At 51.0% G+C, this 25,750-nt stretch overlaps 1 protein-coding gene across 2 annotated transcripts; it reads right to left on the minus strand.

Annotated features, from left to right (window-relative positions):
- Positions 1-592: 592 nt before the first annotated feature.
- Positions 593-22,451, minus strand: ENTREP3 (endosomal transmembrane epsin interactor 3). Of its 2 annotated transcripts, none has more exons than XM_083167087.1 (14): positions 20,547-22,451; positions 20,274-20,463; positions 18,031-18,928; positions 12,423-12,479; positions 11,276-11,386; positions 11,069-11,194; positions 6,420-6,527; positions 6,165-6,325; positions 5,503-5,602; positions 5,333-5,417; positions 1,901-2,449; positions 1,647-1,715; positions 1,318-1,559; positions 593-1,189 (listed from the first exon to the last, which is right to left on the minus strand). In XM_083167087.1, exons 3-14 carry the CDS (start codon positions 18,286-18,288, stop codon positions 1,022-1,024), a joined length of 2,034 nt encoding a protein of 677 aa, XP_083023213.1. In that variant the 5' UTR covers positions 18,289-18,928; positions 20,274-20,463; positions 20,547-22,451; the 3' UTR covers positions 593-1,021. The 2 variants fall into 2 exon arrangements, with proteins under 2 accessions (XP_083023213.1, XP_083023214.1); XM_083167088.1 differs by having other exon boundaries at positions 20,497-22,451.
- Positions 22,452-25,750: the final 3,299 nt, after the last annotated feature.

The following is a 25,750-nucleotide window of genomic DNA, read 5'->3' on the forward strand; positions in this document are numbered from 1 at the left end:
CTCCCCTCAGCCCAGAGCATGGCCTCAATCACACCACACTGCAATCTAGATCTATAAAACCACACCTCAGCCCAGAGCATGGCCCCCATCACACCACACTGCAATCTAGATCTATATAACCACACCTCAGCCCAAAGCATGGCCTCCATCACACCGCAGTACAATCTAGATCTATATAAGCACACCTCAGCCCAGAGCATGGCCCCCATCACATCACACTGCAATCTAGATATATCCCACCTCACCTCAGCCCAGAGCATGGCCTCCATCACACCACACTGCAATCTAGATCTATCTAACCACTCCTCAGCCCAGAGCATGGCCTCCATCACACCGCAGTGCAATCTAGATCTATATAACCACACCTCAGCCCAAAGCATGGCCCCCATCACATCACACTGTAATCTAGATCTATCCCACCACACCTTAGTCCAGAGCATGGCCTTCATCACACTACACCACAACCAAGAGAATATACTATATTCCACCACACCCCGGCCCAGACCTAAACACAATCTCTTCTGACCTAGCTCAACACACATTTTGCCCTCCTGCAGGCTCAGCTAAACCACAAACACTATAACAAGCAGAATGTGTGTCTGTAGATGTATTTACTGAAAATAAAGCATTGCATTGTCATATTGTATCTTATTAATTCATTCACAGCAGCAATGTCCTCATCGTACAGGTGTTGGGTACGCAGGCGAGGTTGGTGGTAGCCCTTCAATAGCAGAAACATTGGACTTTAGAGTACAGAATAAATGGACATGCAAAGCAATGGGTTAGTGCCTGGATTTGATGATCTGAGTGTCCGGGAACATAGTGGGGGTACAGGTCCAGCAATCTGGGTAGAAACAAGGAACATATGCTATAAGGTCACTTCTTGTGCTGTCAATCCCTGGTGCTATGCTCTCTGTGGTACAAGGCTGCCACCACTATTGGCACAAATGGGGTTCTGTGGCATCCAAAAGTTACTTTGTCCATAGTATGGGATATTCCCAGTGGCTGGAGGAACAGTCTCTCACACCGCGCTCTCTTTGTATGTCCCATTCAGGCTATGAGGACGTCTAGTTCGACTGGTGGACAGGAGACGTCGAAGAGAGGAAGATGAGCTAAGGTCTCCACAGCTCTGCAAGGACAAGCCAACTTGAGATCTTTCATTGTCCACAGATAAAGGACTTTTGAGAGTCTGTAAAACAAACAAGAAAATTAACCCTGAATAACATAATTTCCATAACTCCTCCTTACATTCAGAAATCATAATAAACCATGAAGAAAGTTTTTTTTTTTTTTTAAAAGAAGAGGACAGTGTCTCACCTGCTTGGAGTTGTCTCCTCCCTCCTTCAAGCTTCTCCGAGATCGATGTAGAAACCTTGCTACCAGCACGCGTGCGTTACGTCCACCCTTCAGGTCTCCCAGAGACAGGGCCCCACTTCTGGAGAGTCGCTGAACGGTCCTGTGCGGTAAGTTGTATCTGCTTTTTCCGGCTGAGCTTGTGCGGAAGAGAGTGGGAGAGGCGGGCAGCCGTCGCCTGTGCAGACTGGACTCAGTACAGAGAGCTGTGGGACAGACAACAAATAATGTATCATGTACAATGTTCACCCTCTGATCCCCCCTCCTTCCCCAATGGTTGGACCACTCCTGACCTGTATCCACAGATGACTCAGATAAATTGTCCTCTTCTACAACTTTAGTGAATTCGGTGTCCCCAAATTCTGAAAGAAAAGAAACCGAAGCAAAGTGATTGAAATTAATTGGACCTGAGTTGACATCATCTTCAAGGGACAACATAAGATGCTATGATTTCATCACTGTAGGGCTGAGTGATCAATACTTTGCCTTGCAGACCCCTCCATCTACAGCTACATATATGAGGAAAGGTAGGTGTATTCTGGCTCACCTGTTGCTAGAATAGTGGAGATCACCGGGTCACTGTGTGAACGGATGACAAGTCGCGGAGTCACAGCTACGCACAGTGCCTTAGGCCGGGTATTCTCGCTGTACCTGCGATGGGGGCAGTCAGGGGCCTGACAGGGAGACGTATGATGGAGAGAACATCCAGAACTTCTGCTCCCTTCTCTTTCTCGCTGAATTTTTCCCTTCAGTCTTAGTTCTGGAAAGCAGGGACCACCGGAACCCCCAATGCTCTCCAACCGGTTACAGCTCCGAGTGGTACCACCTCCTGCATGTGGCAGTGGCTCAAGACAAGCACTAGGGGTGGAGCAGGAGAAGGAGCGTCCTCCTTTATTCTGAGGTATGGCCACCACCTCAAATGGTCCTTGCAGACTGAGGGTGGGGCTCTGCTGATGATGTCCACACTGCCCGCAGTCCACACTCAGGCAGTAATCAGCGCGGCTACGCTGGATGGATCGGTACAGGACATAATCCACAGAGGGGTCAGAGCCCTGCATCTCCAGGAGGACGGAGTCTTCAGATGGGCTACTGTCTTCTGTAACAGAGAGAGAGGTCTCAGTCGCTCACACAATGCATTGGACAATCCCAATAGATCTCAACTGCCCATTATCCTTATTACTGGTACCTCTTCACCACTATAGCTAGTCTTTACTCTCCACCAACTCATCATTACCACTATGATAAGTCTCTATTCTCCACCAACTCATCAGTACCACTATGGTAAGTCTCTATTCTCCACCAACGCATCGTTACCACTATGGTAACTCTCTATTCTCCACCAACTCATCATTACCACTATGGTGAGTCTCTATTCTCCACCAACTCATCGTTACCACTATGGTGAGTCTCTAATCTCCACCAACTCATCATTACCACTATGGTGAGTCTCTATTCTCCACCAACTCATCTTTACCACTATGGTGAGTCTCTATTCTCCACCAACTCATCTTTACCACTATGGGGAGTCTCTAATCTCCACCAACTCATCTTTACCACGATGGTAAGTCTCTATTTTCATCTAACTCATTGTGACCACTATGGTGAGTCTCTAATCTCCACCAACTCATCGTTACCACTATGGTCAATTTCCAATCTCCACCAACTCATCATTTCTACTATGTTGAGTCTCTATTCTCATCTAACTCATTGTTACCACTATGGTCAGTCTCTATTCTCCACCAACTCATCTTTACCCCTATGGTGAGTCTCTATTCTCCACCAACTCATCTTTACCCCTATGGTGAGTCTCTATTCTCATCTAACTCATTGTTACCACTATGGTAACTCTCTATTCTCCACCAACTCATCTTTACCACTATGGTGAGTCTCTAATCTCCACCAACTCATCTTTACCACTATGGTAAGTCTATATTCTCCACCAACTCATCTTTACCACAATGGTAAGTCTCTATTTTCATTTAACTCATTGTGACCACTATGGTGTGTCTCTAATCTCCACCAACTCATCGTTACCACTATGGTCAATTTCCAACTCATCATTTCTACTATGTTGAGTCTCTATTCTCATCTAACTCATTCTTACCACTATGGTCAGTCTCTATTCTCCACCAACTCATCTTTACCCCTATGGTGAGTCTCTATTTTCATCTAACTCATTGTGACCACTATGGTGAGTCTCTAATCTCCACCAAATCATCGTTACCACTATGGTAAATTTCCAATCTCCACCAACTCATCATTCCTACTATGGTGAGTCTCTATTCTCATCTAACTCATTGTTACCACTATGGTGAGTCTCTAATCTCCACCAACTCATCGTTACCACTATGGTGAGTCTCTAATCCCCACCTACTCATCGTTACCACTATGGTAAATTTCCAATCTCCACCAACTCATCATTCCTACTATGGTGAGTCTCTATTCTCATCTAACTCATTGTTACCCCTATGGTGAGTCTCTATTCTCATCTAACTCATCGTTACCACTATGGTAAGTCTCTATTCTCCACCAACTCATCGTTACCACTATGTTAAGTCTCTATTCTCACCTAACTCATCGTTACCACTATGGTAAGTCTCTATTCTCATCTAACTCATCGTTACCACTATGGTGAGTCTCTAATCTCCACCAACTCATCGTTACCACTATGGTGCGTCTCTAATCCCCACCTACTCATCGTTACCACTATGGTCAATTTCCAATCTCCACCAACTCATAATTTCTACTATGTTGAGTCTCTATTCTCATCTAACTCATTGTTACCACTATGGTAAGTCTCTATTCTCATCTAACTCATCGTTACCACTATGGTAAGTCTCTATTCTCCACCAACTCATTGTTACCACTATGGTGAGTCTCTAATCTCCACCTACTCATCGTTACCACTATGGTCAATTTCCAATCTCCACCAACTCATCCTTACCACTATAGTAAGTCTCTAATCTCCACCAACTCATTGTTACCACTATGGTGAGTCTCTATTCTCCACCAACTCATCTTTACACCTATGGTGAGTCTCTATTCTCATCTAACTCATCGTTACCACTATGGTAAGTCTCTATTCTCTACCAACTCATCGTTACCACTATGGTAAGTCTCTATTCTCATCTAACTCATCGTTACCACTATGGTGAGTCTCCAATCTCCACCAACTCATCATTACCACTATGGTGAGTCTCTAATCTCCACCAACTCATTGTTACCACTATGGTGAGTCTTTATTCTCCACCAACTCATGGTAAGTCTCTATTCTCATCTAACTTATTGTTACCACTATGGAAAGCCTCTATTCTCATCTAACTCATCGTAACCACTATGGTAAGTCTCTATTCTCATCTAACTCATCGTAACCACTATGGTCAGTCTCTATTGTCATCTAACTCATCGTAACCACTATGGTCAGTCTCTATTGTCATCTAACTCATCGTTACCACTATGGTGAGTCTCTAATCTCCACCAACTCATCGTTACCACTATAGTAAGTCTCTAATCTCCACCAACTCATTGTTACCACTATGGTGAGTCCTTATTCTCCACCAACTCATCTTTACCCCTATGGTGAGTCTCTATTCTCATCTTACTCATCGTTACCACTATGGTAAGTCTCAATTCTCCACCAACTCATCGTTACCGCTATGGTAAGTCTCTATTCTCATCTAACTCATCGTTACCACGATGGTAAGTCTCTATTCTCATCTAACTCATCGTTACCACTATAGTAAGTCACTAATCTCCACCAACTCATCGTTACCACTATGGTGAGTCTCGTATCTCATCAGGCTCTCCATGACTCCCAATGCCGGACTCTTGTCTATATGAGCTCCCATTTACCAGTACTGCCAGTGTGATCTTTATCAATTCTCTCCCATATCCCATTACTAATAATTCCACATGTAATCTTATTGCTTGTCTGTTACCTCGGACAACTCGCGTTTGTGGCTTATTACCACCCACTCACCATTACCGCTGTGACCATTGGACACGATCCTGTCTGATACACTGACGCAGGAGACTTCATTTGCTTGGGCATCAAACAATGTGGCCTGTGAGTAAAGGAGCATTGTGAGGACTTCCCCCCCAGTTGCAGACACTAAACAGCACAGGTGCCACCACCATTGCCTCCCTCACCTGACTGTCCTCTCGGATCCCCATGACACTCTCATAAGAGGGTGGAAAGTCTGTGGGGTAGAGCGGAATGGGGCTGTCCATCGATCCATTGTATGTGATACTGTAAATATAGAGGAGAGGATTCCATGTAACCATGACTACTGCTTGTTACACAGGTGTGTGCTTATGTCTGCAGAGACTGGCCGATATGTAGTATCAGAACGCTGCACTGCTGCCCAACATGTGCCATGCATGTGTGCTGTATGCATCACCAGATAAGTGGGCAGCATGGCTGGGGTAATGGTGAGCATTGCAGCCTAACAACACTGAGGTCATGAGATTCCCACCATGGTCTAACGCTGTGGAGTTTGTCTGCTCCCTATGTGCTTGCGTGCGTTTCCTCCAGGTACTCCGGTTTCCTCCCGCACACCAAACACAGACTGGTAGGTTAATTGGCTCCCAAACTACGGACCGATTCAGATCTGATCACACCACTGTCAATTCGCACAGCGGAGGATTATTGATAGGCCACGATGTGCGTCCACCACCTTCCAGCAATGAAAGCCCAGTACTTTTTCTATTTGCAAGGTGATTGGCAGGAAGTAGGTGTCTGGGGAAAGTGCCCTATAGTGCATATCCGCACTCCATCATGCAGAAATCGTATTAGTGCGAGAGTCTCTTACCTCTGTGCATCCGTCTCGGAGCTACACGTGTACTCCGGGGGGTAATATGGAGGTGGAGGCACTGGAGGCACAAACTCCTCACACTCAATCATGCCTTGCAGGATCGTGTCCTGGGGGGAGAAACACTCCAGGTTGATGGACATGGACCTCTGTGGAGCCAGCTGGGGGCAAAGAGAGAGAGAGGGTAATAGGTGTTCAGGGTCTGAGGGGCAGCGACGGTGGCTGAGGTGTCTGCACTCACTGTACAGAACTTACTACATGGGTGACATCCAATGAGAAAATCTGAATGCAGCAGATGACAGCGGACAGGGTGCAGATGATGGTGGAAAAGATGGTGAGGCCACAAACACTGAACAACAGGTCCTAGGACACACAGAGAACAGTCAGTAAGAGGGGAACATACCACCACCTGCGCCGCCACAGGACTTGACCACAGGAGGAACCAACATGGATGTAGGGTCACCTGACATCAGTATCAGTCCGCCTGTAACACAATTATATCTCATCTCAGCCCCCCTTATTACAGCTGCCAGTCCAACGCCAACACCTCACCCCACTTCATCTTCTCCATTTCACCCCCCTTATTACAGCTGTCAGTCCCCGGGAGGATCAGTGACCCCTCTGTCACCCAGAACTTGGCCCAACTTTGGGACCATCGGCCCTTGCATGTCACGATCCAGGTAATACAAATACTATTTTTACCTCTACTGTGTCTCTCCGGACTGTCACTGTGCTCCAGGTCTGGATATCCTCAGTCCTGTGTGAGTGCGGATCACAGCACAGATCCCCCAGTCTCTCCAGTGGTCGCCTGATGCTGCAGCTGTGCAGCATATCCTGCAGGCTTGCTCAGAGACTATAATCCAGGTCAGCGCTACAGCGTCCCAGTGTCTGTCTGGCACCGGGTGCGCACGGTCAGCGTCTCCCATGATATTCTCCCAGCGAGTACAGCTGAACACAGTCTGCAGCCTTGTTGCTCACAAACTCCCAGCACTGGGCCTTCTCTCTGTTACAGGCCTCAGGCCTTTCCAAATGCACACCAAACATAATTTGTGTCTCAAACATGGGAGCAGCCATATTGGTTTCATATACAAGAGTTCACCAGCCAATCCGGGAATGGTTATTCTGACATCATCCTGCAACAGCCAATCACTTACAGGCTCCGCCTATATATACACTGAGACTGGAGCCAGAAGTCAGCCAATACAATGATGCCCTATGAATAGCAGCTTCCACAGTACTCTAGTACTTCTGCTAATCCAGCACCTGCAGCATTCCACTCTGCCTGCATCCTGACTCCCTCTAGTGTCCAGTCCAAGACATTGCGTCCACTATCAGAATACCTGGTTTTCTGATTGTCTTCTACACCTGCTGGTCTATCTACTGCTATTGTTACCTACCTTGCTACATCCTCACTACAGCTGTCAAGTCAGCAGTCAGAGAGACAAACATCAATATCTGCACTAAATACAGATACCTGCTGTTGCTGTTACATACCTCCCAACTTCTGTCCGTATGAAATAGGGACACTCGCCCGAAAAGGGGGGCGGGCATATGTAAATGAGGGCGCGGCTTATGCTAATTAGTCACAACCTCATTTTCATACGAGAATAGACGCTGTGCGCATGCGCACAGCATCTATTCTACTAGATTGGGGGTCTCCCAACTGCCACCCCCCCGCAGTGGGACAATGCCTGCCGCGGGTGGGACAGCGGGACAGGACCCGAAAATCGGGACTGTCCCTCTAAAATCGTGACAGTTGGGAGGTATGCTGTTATCATCATCATCGGTGCACCTCTCCTGTGAGGACCATAGTGATACCCAGTGTGTACTTACCTGCACTGACCTTACTCAGCAGTCCGCGTCATTGTTCTTTTCAATCTGAGCCTATCCATACTTACCAGTTACTGCCTGGTTCATCTAGTCTTCCAGAGACTCAATCTTCCCCAGTGAGGGGTTCCTCCACAGACTTTCAGTACTCTCTATGCAGTCTAAGTTTATTAAGGAACCCAGCTTCCATTACACTCCAGCTCCAGTCCCCCTCCGACGTGACAGTGCATGGCCTGCCCCTGACCTCCAACACACCGTGCACTGCCCCTGACCTCCAACACCCCGTGCCCTGCCCCTGACCTCCAACACCCCGTATCCTGCCCCTGACCTCCAACACCCCGTGTCCTGCCCCTGACCTCCAACACCCCGTATCCTGCCCCTGACCTCCAACACCCCGTGTCCTGCCCCTGACCTCCAACACCCCGTGTCCTGCCCCTGAACTCCATCACCCCGTATCCTGCCCCTGACCTCCAACTACCTCCAACACCCCGTGTCCTGCCCCTGACCTCCAACACCCCGTATCCTGCCCCTGACCTCCAACACCCCGTATACTGCCCCTGACCACCAACACCCCATATCCTGCCCCTGAACTCCATCACCCTGTGTCCTGCCCCTGACCTCCATCACCCTGTGTCCTCTTCTTGAACTCCATCACCCTGTGTCCTGTCCCTGACCTCCAACACCCTGTGTCCTGCCCCTGACCTCCAACACCCCGTATCCTGCCCCTGACCTCCAACACCCCGTATCCTGCCCCTGACCTCCAACACCCCGTATCCTGCCCCTGACCTCCAACACCCAGTGTCCTGCTCCAGAACTCCATCACCCTGTGTCCTGCCCCTGACCTCCATCACCCCGTGCCCTGCCCCTGACCTCCAACACCTCATGTCCTGCCCTGACCTCCAAAACCCTGTGCCCTGCCCCTGACCTCCAACACCCCGTGTCCTGCCCCTGACCTCCAACACCCTGTGTCCTGCCCCTGACCTCCAACACCCCGTATCCTGCCCCTGACCTCCAACAACCCATGTCCTGCCCCTGACCTCCAACTACCTCCGACACCCCGTGTCCTGCCCCTGACCTCCATCACCCCGTGCCCTGCCCCTGACCTCCAACACCTTGTGTCCTGCCCTGACCTCCAACATCGCGTGTCCTGCTCCTGACCTCCAACACCCCATGTCCTGCTCCTGACCTCCAACACCCCGTGTCCTGCCCCTGAACTCCATCACCCCGTATCCTGCCCCTGACCTCCAACTACCTCCAACACCCCGTGTCCTGCCCCTGACCTCCAACACCCCGTATCCTGCCCCTGACCTCCAACACCCCGTATACTGCCCCTGACCACCAACACCCCATATCCTGCCCCTGAACTCCATCACCCTGTGTCCTGCCCCTGACCTCCATCACCCTGTGTCCTCTTCTTGAACTCCATCACCCTGTGTCCTGTCCCTGACCTCCAACACCCTGTGTCCTGCCCCTGACCTCCAACACCCCGTATCCTGCCCCTGACCTCCAACACCCCGTATCCTGCCCCTGACCTCCAACACCCCGTATCCTGCCCCTGACCTCCAACACCCAGTGTCCTGCTCCAGAACTCCATCACCCTGTGTCCTGCCCCTGACCTCCATCACCCCGTGCCCTGCCCCTGACCTCCAACACCTCGTGTCCTGCCCTGACCTCCAAAACCCTGTGCCCTGCCCCTGACCTCCAACACCCCGTGTCCTGCCCCTGACCTCCAACACCCTGTGTCCTGCCCCTGACCTCCAACACCCCGTATCCTGCCCCTGACCTCCAACAACCCATGTCCTGCCCCTGACCTCCAACTACCTCCGACACCCCGTGTCCTGCCCCTGACCTCCATCACCCCGTGCCCTGCCCCTGACCTCCAACACCTTGTGTCCTGCCCTGACCTCCAACATCGCGTGTCCTGCTCCTGACCTCCAACACCCCATGTCCTGCTCCTGACCTCCAACACCCCGTGTCCTGCCCCTGACCTCCAACACCCCGTATCCTGCCCCTGACCTCCAACTACCTCCAACACCCCGTGTCCTGCCCCTGACCTCCAACACCCCGTATCCTGCCCCTGACCTCCAACACCCCGTATACTGCCCCTGACCACCAACACCCCATATCCTGCCCCTGAACTCCATCACCCTGTGTCCTGCCCCTGACCTCCATCACCCTGTGTCCTCTTCTTGAACTCCATCACCCTGTGTCCTGCCCCTGACCTCCAACACCCTGTGTCCTGTCCCTGACCTCCAACACCCTGTGTCCTGCCCCTGACCTCCAACACCCCGTATCCTGCCCCTGACCTCCAACACCCCGTATCCTGCCCCTGACCTCCAACACCCCGTATCCTGCCCCTGACCTCCAACACCCAGTGTCCTGCTCCAGAACTCCATCACCCTGTGTCCTGCCCCTGACCTCCATCACCCCGTGCCCTGCCCCTGACCTCCAACACCTCGTGTCCTGCCCTGACCTCCAAAACCCTGTGCCCTGCCCCTGACCTCCAACACCCCGTGTCCTGCCCCTGACCTCCAACACCCTGTGTCCTGCCCCTGACCTCCAACACCCCGTATCCTGCCCCTGACCTCCAACAACCCATGTCCTGCCCCTGACCTCCAACTACCTCCGACACCCCGTGTCCTGCCCCTGACCTCCATCACCCCGTGCCCTGCCCCTGACCTCCAACACCTTGTGTCCTGCCCTGACCTCCAACATCGCGTGTCCTGCCCCTGACCTCCAACACCCCGTATCCTGCCCCTGACCTCCAACACCCTGTGTCCTCTTCCTGAACTCCATCACCCTGTGTCCTGCCCCTGATCTCCAACACCCTGTGTCCTGCCCCTGATCTCCAACACCCTGTGTCCTGCCCCTGATCTCCAACACCCTGTGTCCTGCCCCTGACCTCCAACACCCTGTGTCCTGCACCTGACCTCCATCACCCTGTGTTCTCTTCCTGAACTCCATCACCCCGTGTCCTGCCTCTGACCTCCAACACCCCGTGTCCTGCCTCTGACCTCCAACACCCGTGTCCTGCCTCTGACCTCCTCTATCGCACGATCATGTGCAGGGAGGGTTACCTTCAGAGCGGTGCGGATACTGTCACACTGGTGATTGGGGTACAGGATCAGCTTCTCCAGTTCTCCACATTCTGGTGGCACCTGCTGCTGGGTGACTGGGTGACAGCAAATACACCAGTTGTTTTCCTGATGGGGAGAGACCAGGAAATGCCAGGTGAGGACTGGTGAGCACCTGCATGAGGACTTCTCACTGGAGTGCACACTCACCTTCTTACAGGAATTAAAGGATTTCACCAGTTGTCCATTCTGACAGGAGAGGATGGAGCCAGCCAGGCTGAGCATGACACTCAGGGCACTGAGGAGTGTGAAGGCAGTGACCTAGGAGGGAGGTCAAATGTCAATCATGTAAGATTCTGTCCATCATCTTTCCTACTGCTCCACTTCTGCTCTGGGACCAGTACTAAGGGTCTATCCCCAGCCTGTAACTCACCCACCATCCTCATCAGTGTCACCCTCCTATCTCCAGCCCGTAACTCACCGACCATCCTCACCCATCAGTGTCACCCTCCTATCTCCAGCCTGTAACTCACCCACCATCCTCACCCATCAGTGCTACCCTCCTATCCCCAGCCCGTAACTCACCCACCATCCTCACCCATCAGTGCTACCCTCCTATCTCCAGCCCGTAACTCACCCACCATCCTCACCCATCAGTGCTACCCTCCTATCCCCAGCCTGTAACTCACCCACCATCCTCACCCATCACTGCCACCCTCCTATCCCCAGCCTGTTACTCACCCACCATCCTCACCCATCACTGCTACCCTCCTATACCCAGCCCGTAACTCACCCACCATCCTCACCCATCAGTGCTACCCTCCTATCCCCAGCCTGTTACTCACCCACCATCCTCACCCATCACTACTACCCTTCTATCCCCAGCCCGTAACTCACCCACCATCCTCACCCATCAGTGCTACCCTCCTATCCCCAGCCTGTTACTCACCCACCATCCTCACCCATCAGTGCTACCCTCCTATCCCCAGCCCGTAACTCACCCACCATCCTCATCAGTGCTACCCTTCTATACCCAGCCTGTTACTCACCCACCATCCTCACCCATCAGTGCTACCCTCCTATCCCCAGCCTGTTACTCACCCACCATCCTCACCCATCAGTGCTACCCTCCTATACCCAGCCCGTAACACACCCACCATCCTCACCCATCAGTGCTACCCTCCTATCCCCAGCCTGTAACTCATCCACCATCCTCACCCATGAGTGTCACCTCTCATCTCCCATCTCCTACCATGAATGTCTTCTAGCAGAGTCAGGTTAAGGGAGTGCAAATGTATCTGGCATCTTTAGCCTTGCCATAGTCCACGTGATGATGCAGGATGTACACCATACTCACCACCAAAGTGAAGGGTTTTTTCCATGAGATGCAGCCAATCAGGCCTGAAACAGCCAACTGACCAGCAAGGAGAAAAAAAAGAAACAGCAGGAAATAATGGGAATGGGGAAGACAGGAAAAGAGATGTCAGGGGAAGTCAAGGATACAGAGGATGAGTTATTGGTGTGGAAACAGGTCAGATGTAATGGGGTTCGTCAAGTGATGGAAGAAAAAGAAAGAAGGGCAGAGGTGTTTGATGGATGAAGAGGAGAAGGGGTGATGCATGAAGAGGAGGAGAGAGGGGTGATGGATGAAAAGGAGGAGGGGGTGCATGAAGAAAGACAGAGGTGTTTGATGGATGAAGAAGTGCAGGGGGTGACGGATAAAGAAGTGCAAGGGGTGACGGATGAAGAAGTGCAGGGGGTGATAAAGAGGAGTTGGGGTGATGGATGAAGAGGAGTTGGGGTGATGGATGAAGAGGAGTTGGGGTGATGGATGAAGAGGAGAGGGAGGGTGATGGATAAAGAGTGGGTGGTGATGGAAGAAGAGGAGAGGGGGTGATGGATGAAGAAGTGCAGGGGGATGATGGATGAAGAAGAAGGGGTGATGCAAGATGAGAGGGGGATGATGGATGAATGTATGAAGAGGAGTGGGGGTGATGGATGAAGAAGTGCAGGGGGGATGGATTAAGAAAAGCAGGGGGGGGTGGATTAAGAAAAGCAGAGGGTGATGGATGAAGAACCGCAGGGGGTGATGGATGGAGAAGGGCAGGGGGGATAGATTTAGAAAAACAGGGGGTGATGGATGGAGAAGCGCAGGGGGTGATGGATGGAGAAGCGCAGGGGGTGATGGATGGAGAAGCGCAGGGGGTGATGGATGGAGAAGTGCAGGGGGTGACGGATGAAGAAGTGCAGTGGGGTGACGGGCGAAGAAGTGCAGTGGGGTGACGGACGAAGAAGTGCAGTGGGGTGATGGACGAAGAAGTGCAGTGGGTGACGGACGAAGAAGTGCAGTGGGTGACGGATGGAGAAGTGCAGTGGGGTGACGGACGAAGAAGTGCAGTGGGGTGACGGACGAAGAAGTGCAGTGAGGTGACGGACGAAGAAGTGCAGGGGGTGACGGACGGAGAAGTGCAGGGGGTGACGGATGGAGAAGTGCGGGGGGTGACGGATGGAGAAGTGCAGGGGGTGACGGATGGAGAAGTGCGGGGGGTGACGGATGAAGAAGTGCGGGGGGTGACGGATGGAGAAGTGCGGGGGGTGACGGATGGAGAAGTGCGGGGGGTGACGGATTGAGAATGCAGGGGGGATGGATGAAGAAGTGCAGGGGGCGATGGATGAAGAAGTGCAGGGGGTGATGGATGAAGAAGTGCAGGGGGTAAGGATGAAGAGCAGGGGGTATGGATGAAGAAGTGCAGGGGGGATGGATGAAGAAGTGCGGGGGGGATGGATGAAGAAGTGCGGGGGGTGACGGATGGAGTAGTGCGGGGGTGACGGATTGAGAATGCAGGGGGGATGGATGAAGAAGTGCAGGGGGTATGGATGAAGAAGTGCAGGGGGTATGGATGAAGAAGTGCAGGGGGTATGGATGAAGAAGTGCAGGGGGGATGGATGAAGAAGTGCAGGGGGGATGGATGAAGAAGTGCAGGGGGATGGATGAAGAAGTGCAGGGCGGGATGGATGGAGAGGAGGGAGGAACAAAGAATGCCCATGCATAGAAAGGTGGAGATGAACTTGGGCAATGGGCAGGCAGTGAGGGGTAACCAGATGATGAGTGAGGGGTGATAATGTGGAGCAGAGTTGGACAAGGGATGAGAAGGAATTAAATCAGAGTTTATAAAATATTTCCACTTCTTTGCTTAAAAAAACAGCCATTGTCATGGTAACGGATTACTCCTTGTTAGTACATGTGAGCAGAAGCCATCACTCCAGTCAGTATAAATATATATTACTGTATACAGCCATATACATACATGCACCATACAGTGTACAGCCACACACACATACATACGCCATACACAGTGCACAGCCACACACACACACACACACACACACACACACACACACACACACACACACATACACCATACACAATGTACAGCCACACACAGGGGCAGATGTATTAAGCCTTAACAAGAGATAAATGCAAGAGTGATAAGGAGAGATAAACGTCCAGCCAATCAGCTCCTTACTTACTTTTTTCAAACACAGGCTGTAACATGGCAGTTGGCAGGTGATTGGCTGGACGTTTATCTCTCCTTATCACCCTTGCATTTATCGCTTGTTAAGGCTTAATACATCTGCCCCAGTCACACACATACATACGCCATACACAGTGTACAGCCACACACACATACGCCATACACAATGTACAGACACACACACACATACACCATAAACGATGTACAGCCACACACACACACACACACACACACACACACACACACACACACACACACACACACCTTACACCAGGGGTTCCCAGACTTGTTTGAATCACGGCACCCTTGGAATTTGAATTTGACGGCAGATAAGAACCACTTGGCCCATCTAGTCTGCCCCTTTTAGCATCAAAATATTTTCAAGGCACCCCGAGGCCAAATGCTTCTTATCGAGAAATTCAGAAAAAAAAAGGTACTGGTTTCCTAGCACGGCGCCAGCAATAAAAATTGTATCCATCGGGACCCCAAAAAATCGCGTTGATCGCATCGCATGCAACCAAATCGAATTCGATCTACGAGATTTTTACATTGGAATCAATGTAATACGGTCCCTGAGACCCGATTTTACATTGTGCCCAATGTTAAATTGTCCCCAGCCCCCAATTGTTATTATTTCCCAACCCTGATGCCCCCCCCCCCCCCATTGTTAACGGCACCCCACGATCAACGGCAACACGAAGCGTGGCGAGCGCAGCAAGCCTGCGAGGGGCGGCGGTACGCGTCCTCCGACCTTTTCATACCCCCACTATCCACGTCGGCGTGGAGTTGATTTTATATAGTGTGGCGAGCGCAACGAGCCACCGAGCCCGAAGCGTGGCGAGCGCAGCGCATTACTTCACAGGTATTACGCGTCCCCACAAGGGGGGCTCAGTCCACGGTACTCCACTGCCACTATCCTTTAACCAGGAGCCACACTGTCCAGATACACGCTTAACGCGTTTCGGAATTAGCTTCCTTTATTTATTCCTTCCTTTATTTATTTATCCTTTTATTAAAACCTTTTTTACTCGATTGACCTGCACTATGCTGCCTATTATTATATCTCCCCCTCACACAGTTAAGGGGAGAATTCAATGAAGTTGGACCATCCATCCCTCCTAATACTTACTTACCTGTTGACCTCAGATGTGTAATGTATAGGGTTTTGTATGGTATTATATTGACTATATTATTATATGGTTAAAACTATTCCTGTATTTGGTTACCTCTGAGCGCTATTGCACTCAATCATTTCTTTCCACATATAAAGAACCAGACTTTGTTTCTATCCAAACACACACACACACACACACGACAGAATACAGTGTACAAACACACACACACACACACACACACACACACACACACACACACATACAGGACAGAATACAGTGTACAACACACAAACACACACATACAGTACAGAATACAGTGTACAAACGCACACACATACAGTACAGAATACAGTGTACACACACACATACAGTACAGAATACAGTGTACAAACACACACAAACACATACAGTACAGAATTAATACAGTGTACAAACATACACACATACAGTGCAGAATACAGTGTACTGTGTGTCCGGCACTCCTCGCACTCACTTGATCCCTTGCCCGGGTGCCCTCCTTGGTGGGCAATGTTTCACCCATAGATAGCAGCAGAATAGGCGTCACTCCGGATGTTGCATAGCAAACAAACGTGGGGTTATTATGTGCTGAACGGTCTACGCCGTTTCGGGCATCCGCCCTTCGTGTTGGGTCCTGACAAAGGGCGGATGCCCGAAATTATATATATATATATATATATATATATATATATATATAGGTAAGTAGGTGTATCGGGTTGGCACTCGTGGCTTCAATAAAAATCCGGTGCCAGGAACATAATATATATATTAGTGTCTCTTTTATATATATATATATATATAGACACATTCACACAGTGCAGCATACACACCACACACATACTGTACAGTGCAGAATACACAATGGACATCCATACACTAACATACACATACAGTGCAGAATACGGTGTACAACCATACACAGACAGTGCACCAAACACAGTATACAACCACACACATACAGTGCAGAACACACAGTGTACAAACACACACACACACACACACACACACATATATATATATATATATATATATATATATATATATATATATATATATATACAGTGCAAAATACACAGTGTACAGCCATACATAAACACACAAGCAGTCCAGCATACACACAAACACACACACAAGCAGTCCAGCACACACACACACACACACAAGCAGTGCAGCATACACACCACTAGACACACACGCAGTGCAGCATACACAACACACACAGTGCAGCATACACACCACTAGACACACACGCAGTACAGCATACATGACACACACACTGCAGCATACACACCACACACACACACACACACATACACATACAGTGCAGAACACACAGTGTACAAACATAAACAAAAACACACAAGCAGTCCAGCATACACACACACACAGGCAGTGCAGTATACACACCACTAGACACACACGCAGTGCAGCATACACAACACACACAGTGCAGCATACACACCACTAGACACACACGCAGTGCAGCATACACAACACACACACATGCAGTGCAGCATACACACCATTAGACACACACGCAGTGCAGCATACACAACACACACAGTGCAGCATACACACCACACACACACACACACATGCAGTGCAGCATACACACCACACACAAGCAACACACACATGCAGTGCAGCATACACACCAAACACGCAGTGCAGAATACACAACACACACATGCAGTGCCGCATACACACCACACGCAGTGCAGCATGCACACCACACACACGCAGTGCAGCATACACAACACACACACACACACGCAGTGCAGCATACACACCACACACACACACACGCAGTGCAGCATACACACCACACACACACACACACACACACACACGCAGTGCAGCATACACACCACACCACACACACACACGCAGTGCAGCATACACACCACACACACACGCAGTGCAGCATACACACCACACACACACACACACACACACGCAGTGCAGCATACACACCACACACACACACATGCAGTGCAGCATACACACCACACACACACGCAGTGCAGCATACACACCACACACACACACACACACGCAGTGCAGCATACACACCACACACACACGCAGTGCAGCATACACACCACACACACGCAGTGCAGCATACACACCACACACACACACATGCAGTGCAGCATACACACCACACACACACGCAGTGCAGCATACACACCACACACACACGCAGTGCAGCATACACACCACACACACACGCAGTGCAGCATACACACCACACACACACACATGCAGTGCAGCACGGCCTTGCAGCAACACTCACTGAGAAGCCGGCCCAGGATGGGCACGAGTGCTTGATCTTCATATTTGGTGTAATGGAGGCGGTGACCAGACTGAAAGTGACAATCAGGACCCCCAGGATCACCTGCGCGAAGCCCAAAGCCAGCAGCACATGTGACCATGCTCGGTGCAGCCTGAGCTGCGACAGGCTGCGGGATGTCCGACCGGTGAGAGAGAAGCTGGAATCCGTAGGGGAGGGCATAGCTGGATCCCGGAACAGAATTCCAATGACGGCACTCATTAGGAAGAGACCCCCAGTCTAGCATCACAGGGAAGGGGGGGGGGGGGCACTTGCGAGAGACCTTGCAGAGTCAGTTTGTGTCAATATCCATCTTACGTCTGCAGCGCGGAGCCCCCAGAGGACGATTGAGAAGAAAGCTTAACCCTTAAAGCCACACTCTGTACCACCGCTTGCCATTAAAGAGAATGGCCATTAAAGATTTACAAGATTCCATGAAGGGTATCTGGCAGCGAAGTCCAAACACTACCTGTTCAGCCACCATCGTCCATTGGATGATTCCAGTACAGTAACAAACATTCAGGGTCCAGTTACCTCCTGAAGGAAAGCCAGCAGAAGATACTGGGGCCAGAGCTTCCAGACTCGGCAGCTAATGGAGAGAGAGGCCTTCTCAGCAATACACACCATTGGACATTGCTACACCTTCTACAGGAGACCCATTGGAACCATTCCCACGGTCATACGGTCCCAGGACAGTCACAAAGCCTCCTGTGATACATCAGCCTGAAGTCAGAACATCCTTAAACTTGGCTGGCTCGCACTACAGCTGGTGTGCTGCAGAATGGAGGGCATCCCAGACCTTAGGTACTCCTGACTGACCCACGAGAGCCAAGAGCCTTCACTGATGGATGGAGGAGGAGACCTGCATGGGCAGACAGAGAGCATTAGGCAGCAGTTACACAATGAGTTCTGGATGATGGATAGAGGACAGGTCTGCACACCGCTCGTGGTGCCCTGGATACTGGGCAAATGACAATGAGTGGGTGCGCTGTGAGGCAGTACCAGGCTGTGGCAAAGAGCTACAAAGAACAACTGAATGCTACAGAGTGCTAGCTAGATGGGAGAGAATGCACGAGGAACGCTGCACAATGACATCAGTGTAAGGTTTGCTTCATGATTGAATGCTATGGAGCATTGGATGGGAAATAAATGAGGAGGTCTGGATCATGAGAGCAGGTGAGAAGACCTGGATAATGATCAGAGGAGCTATGGCTAATTGCTATAGGTAAAGTTTTGGTGGTGGTTGGATGAGGAGCTATAGATAATGATTAGAGGTATGGTTTAGGTGGAGGTTGGGTGAGGAGCATTAGATAATGATTAGAGGTATGGTGTAGGTGGTGGTTGGGTGAGGAGCTGTAGATAATGATTAGAGGTATGGTTTAGGTGGAGGTTGGGTGAGGAGCTATAGATAATGATTAGAGGTATGGTTTAGGTGGAGGTTTGGTGAGGAGCTATAGATAATGATTAGAGGTATGGTTTAGGTGAAGGTTGGGTGAGGAGCTATACATAATGATTAGAGGTATGTTTTAGGTGGAGGTTGGGTGAGGAGCTATATATAATGATTAGAGGTATGGTTTTGGTGGTGGTTGGGTGAGGAGCTATAGATAATGATTAGAGGTATGGTTTACATGGTGGTGGTTGGGTGAGGAGCTATACATAATGATTAGAGGTATGGTTTACATGGTGGTTGGGTGAGGAGCTATACATAATGATTAGAGGTATGGTTTACATGGTGGTTGGGTGAGGAGCTATATATAATGATTAGAGGTATGGTTTACATGGTGGTTGGGTGAGGAGCTGTAGATAATGATTAGAGGAATGGTTTTGGTGGTGGTTGGGTGAGGAGCTATAGATAATGATTAGAGGTATGGTGTAGGTGGTGGTTGGGTGAGGAGCTATAGATAATGATTAGAGGTATGGTGTAGGTGGTGGTTGGGTGAGGAGCTATAGATAATGATTAGAGGTATGGTGGTGGTGGTGGTTGGGTGAGGAGCTATAGATAATGATTAGAGGTATGGTGTAGGTGGTGGTTGGGTGATGGAGATGAAGGTTTGGTTGATGATTAGGTGAGGAGAAATAGAAATGGTTAGAGAATAAGATGATGTGTCTCTCTCGGTGATGGACAGGTAAGATTTTGCCACAGTATTGATAGGGAAAGGCTCAGAATGGGTAGAATTACCAGGAAACACTGACACTTAAATTCTAACCTTTTTGCTTGGTTACAGTTTCTTCTGGAACCCAAACTCCATTCACTGGCATGTTATTCTCTCTGGATGTCCAGTACCGAATATCAATGTGCTCAGCACAACACTGGTCCTTTTCAAGATACTTCAATTCAGGGTAGTTCCAGCAGATGGAGAGAGAGCACCAGGCCAGTTACTTGCAGCTGTCCAGTTCCTGCAGATGGAGAGAGAGCACCAGGCCAGTTACCTGCAGCTGTCCAGTTCCTGCAGATAGAGAGAGAGCACCAGGCCAGTTACCTGCAGCTGTCTAGTTCCAGCAGATGGAGAGAATGTTGAGGTTGTGCAGGAGCAGATGAGAGTGCTGAGGTTGTGTGACAGCTGTGCGGATGAGAGTGCTGAGGTTGTGTGACAGCTGTGCAGATGAGAGTGCTGAGGTTGTGTGACAGCTGTGCAGATGAGAGTGCTGAGGTTGTGTGACAGCTGTGAGGAAGAGAGTGCTGAGGTTGTGTGACAGCTGTGCAGGTGCGGATTAGAGTGCTGAGGTTGTGTGACAGTTGTGTGGATGAGAGTGCTGGGGTTGTGTGATAGCGGTGCAGGTGCAGATGAGAGTGCTGAGGTTGTGTGAAAGCTGTGAGGATGAGAGTGCTGAGGTTGTGTGACAGCTGCGCAGGTGCGGGTGAGAGTGCTGAGGTTGTGTGACAGCTGTGCAGATGAGAGCGCTGAGGTTGTGTGACAGCTGTTAGGATGAGAGTGCTGAGGTTGTGTGACAGCTGTGAGGAAGAGAGTGCTGAGGTTGTGTGACAGCTGTGCAGGTGCAGATTAGAGTGCTGAGGTTGTGTGACAGTTGTGTGGATGAGAGTGCTGAGGTTGTGTGAAAGCTGTGAGGATGAGAGTGCTGAGGTTGTGTGACAGCTGCGCAGGTGCGGGTGAGAGTGCTGAGGTTGTGTGACAGCTGTGCAGATGAGAGCGCTGAGGTTGTGTGACAGCGGTGAGGATGAGAGTGCTGAGGATGTGTGACAGCTGTGCAGGTGAGGATGAGAGCGCTGGGGTTGTGTGACAGCTGTGCAGGTGAGGATGAGAGCGCTGAGGTTGTGTGACAGCTGTGCAGGTGAGGATGAGAGCGCTGAGGTTGTGTGACAGCTGTGCAGGTGAGGATGAGAGCGCTGAGGTTGTGTGACAGCTGTGCAGGTGAGAGTGCTGAGGTTGTGTGACAGCTGTGAGGAAGAGAGTGCTGAGGTTGTGTGACAACTGTGCAGGTGCGGATGAGAGTGCTGAGGATGTGTGACAGCTGTGCAGGTGAGAGTGCGGAGGTTGTGTGACAGCTGTGCAGATGAGAGTGCTGAGGTTGTGTGACAGCTGTGAGGATGAGAGTGCTGAGGATGTGTGACAGCTGTGCAGGTGAGGATGAGAGCGCTGAGGTTGTGTGACAGCTGTGCAGGTGAGGATGAGAGTGCTGAGGTTGTGTGACAGCTGTGAGGATGAGAGTGCTGAGGATGTGTGACAGCTGTGCAGGTGAGGATGAGAGCGCTGAGGTTGTGTGACAGCTGTGCAGGTGAGGATGAGAGTGCTGAGGTTGTGTGACAGCTGTGAGGATGAGAGTGCTGAGGATGTGTGACAGCTGTGCAGGTGAGGATGAGAGCGCTGAGGTTGTGGGACAGCTGTGCAGGTGAGGATGAGAGCGCTGAGGTCGTGTGACAGCTGTTCAGGTGAGAGTGCGGAGGTTGTGTGACAGCTGTGCAGGTGAGAGCGCTGAGGTTGTGTGACAGCTGTGCAGACGAGAGCACGGGGCATTAGATGGACAGGATGGATGCTCTGCAGATAAGACAGCGCTGTCTTGTCCATCATCCTCTCAGCACTGACAGCTCCCTCCCTCTCTACCGCAGGGTAGATTGGGAAATGTAGTCTGCTGGGGGATGGGGACTATTATGGGTTATCAGCATGAGCTACATGAGAGGCTGCTGCACCCCCAGCACACTCGTTATATCATAGTCAGACAGGAGCTGTAATGTAACCCTTGACCTAAGAGCTTCCATTCTGTGGATGGCGGCAATGGTTTGGGAGGCTGTTAGTGCTCCCAACCCCCAGTCCTGGCTCCCTGAGGAGCAGCTAATGGATCCTGCTCGTCTGCTCGGGTTTCAGGCAGAAGACAGGAAATGAACCTCAGTCTCATCTATATTTAATGCCCCGATATTGCTGAAGTTACTGCGCCAAGTGCTCCCAGCCTCCTCCCAGCACTGCAGCGGGGATCATATAATGTGTGCGGACGGGATACGGTCATTGGCTCACCACCAAGTACGTCGACAAGCATTAGGTCAACAGGGTCATTAGGTGGACATGGTTTTTTTTTTTTACTGAGCCGACAGGCGGTATTTCATGCCCTTCCATCCACTAGGGCAGGCATGTCCAACGTTGGCCCTCCAGATGTTGTGAAACTACACATCCCAGCATGCTTTGTCACAGTTTTGCTATTAGAGAATGCTAAAACTATTGCAAAGCATGCTGGGATGTGTAGTTTCACAACATCTGGAGGGCCAACGTTGGACATGCCTGCACTAGGGCGTTGTTGCAGAATAAAATAGTGTGCCGAGCGTAGCAAGCCATGTGAGGGAACGCGGTGGTACGTTTCACGGTCCATGTCGACACAACATGTGCCGACAGGCGGTATTTCATGCCCTACCATCCACTAGGGCGTGGTGTGAGAACAGAATAGTGTGCCGAGCGCAGCGTGGCACAGTGCCGAAGCATGGCGAGCGTAGTGTGCCATTGTGAGGGGACGCGGTGGTACGTTTTAGTGTTTATAAGAGTAAAAAAATAATAATTAAAAAAAAAAATGTTGACTTTTTCACTGTCGACCTAATGACCCTGTCGACCTAATCAATGTCAACTTAATGACAACAACTTGCTGGTGACCAACTGATCCACACCCATCCGTACTGCCCCCTGTATAACATCCCACGGCTGTGCCACCCCCCAATCCGCCTGCGATGTTCCCGAGTCCCCCCTGATCAAGCTGCCGTCACTGTAACACCATCAGCAATGCTCCCAGGTCACATGGTATGAGGCCCCAAACAACACAGATAACGCCCATGAAAATAACAGCACTTCCCTCCCCCCATTCCATGGCATGATGACCCTGTACATCATATTCCCCTGCCATCTTGCCCCACTCTGCACACCTTATGCCCCTTGTGGCCAGAGACAACCCTGGCCACAGGGTTGATGTCTGCCACGGCACAGGGGGGTGAATTTATGAAGCTTGGAGAAGTGTTATCTATCCCCATAAAGAACGTTATGAGCAAGGTGATAATGGTTCAGCCAATCAGCTCTTACCTGTCAATTTACATATTGTAGCTGATTGGCTGAACCATTATCACCTTGCTCATAACGTTCTTTATGGGGATAGATAACACTTCTCCAAGCTTCATAAATTCACCCCTGAAGGGGTTAACCCTCCATGTACTGCGCCATGTTAGACACAGGGCGCTAGGCGGTGAGTGTTTAGATGTATACTTATATGTGGTCTCTGGGCAGCTGCGGCGAGGTTAAACCGGTTTTCTGAGCCGATATGTGCCGACAGGCGGTATTTCATGCCCTACCACCCACTAAGGCAGGGCTGGGCAACACCGGCCCTCCAGATGTTAATGAACTACACTTCCCAGGATGCTTTGCATTAGTTTTGCTATGTGGCCATGCTGAAAGTGATGCAAGGCATGCTGGGATGTGTAGTTCATCAACATCTGGAGAGCCGGTGTTGCCCAGACCTGCACTAAGGCGTGGTGGGAGAATAAAATAGTGTGCCGAGCGTAGCGAGTGATGCGAGGGGATGCGGTACACTTTATAGCTGTGTCCATGTCGACTGTGTTGAAATTTTTTTTTTTAAAAACCCCATGTCGACCTTTAGACTGTCGAACTAATGACCTGTCAACCTACAACCATGTCAACCATCATGCTGTAGACCAAATGATCCCACCTGTGCTCCAGCCCCGAATCACTGCGAGGCAGCAGGCTGGGGAACTGGGCTCTCAGTGCAGCCAACATGTATAAAAAAAAACTTCAGCCAGAATGACTCTCCTAGGATGCAGGGTAAGGGACGTTACATGGAGCACGGAGCAAGGACTACAGGTCCCAGGATGCTGGGGAGAAAAGCATGCACAGATAAATGTATCAATGTATATATGTGCTGTGCACAGGCTCAGTGAGTACTGTACTGGTGTTGTGTCCCAGGGGAATCCAGGGTCCTGGGTGGGCTGCTGGATTCCCCCGTGGCCTTTACCCCCAAAATGGAATGCCTTCCCATGCAGCCTACAAGCTGGGAGCTGCAGGGATGGTAGCAGAGAACATCAGCTTTCTAACAAGCTGAGTGTTTCCCCCGGAGCTCCATAGGACTCTGTCAGGGGGCAGGAGACCCCATCCCTGGAGCTCCATGGGGTGCTCTGTCAGAGGGCAGGAGACCCCATCCCTGGAGCTCCATGGGGTGCTCTGTCAGAGGGCAGGAGACCCAATCCCTGGAGCTCCATGGGGTGCTCTGTCAGAGGGCAGGAGACCCCATCCCTGGAGATCCATGGGGTGCTCTGTCAGAGGGCAGGAGACCCCATCCCTGGAGCTCCATGGGGTGCTCTGTCAGAGGGCAGGAGACCCCAGCCCTGGAGCTCCATGGGGTGCTCTGTCAGAGGGCAGGAGACCCCATTCCTGGAGCTCCATGGGGTGCTCTGTCAGAGGGCAGGAGACCCCATCCCTGGAGCTCCATGGGGTGCTCTGTCAGAGGGCAGGAGACCCCATCCCTGGAGCTCAATGGGGTGCTCTGTCAGAGGGCAGGAGACCCCAGCCCTGGAGCTCCATGGGGTGCTCTGTCAGAGGGCAGGAGACTCCATCCCTGGAGCTCCATGAGGTGCTCTGTCAGAGGGCAGGAGACCCTGGCTGGACCTCAAATTAGAGGTTAGAGGTGGTCAGATGGTCCCATGGCAGGCTCCTAGAGGTACGTTTAGGTACACGTCCAGCATCTCCAAGCTCCGCCCTCTGCCAGCTACCATTGCAGAGGCCATGTGTGTGGTCAGTAGCGTGTCAACCCACACACTCAGCATATAGTACTCAGATACCAGTGTGCTGACATGAACAAGAATCCGTGGTTACAGACACCACGTCAGGTGGAGTCTGGTGGTGGCAGCAACATACCCGCCCTATGCTTAGTGGGTGAAATCAGCAATAGGCGGTTACGGATTATAAAAGGGAATCTGCTATTGGCCAGGTCCCGGGAGACCAGAATCCGCTGTGGACCCGAGGGACATAGCCAGCAAGGGCAGGCGTCAGGTCACAACCCTACGTGGAGCCAGGACAGAAGTGGTCAGGACGCAGGCATATAAAAGGACCACCGGACAGAGTAGGGCTCACAAAGGGTGGAATGCCCTAAAGAAAAACCTGCACGCTGGGCCATGCCCCCATAGAAACCTATGGACGTCTTACCAGGACCCGCCACTGCCCTGCAGAGACCACCCCTCACCTGT

This window comes from Crinia signifera, chromosome 12 (genome assembly GCF_055691185.1).
Source record: "Crinia signifera chromosome 12, ASM5569118v1, whole genome shotgun sequence".
Lineage (NCBI taxonomy): Eukaryota > Metazoa > Chordata > Amphibia > Anura > Myobatrachidae > Crinia > Crinia signifera.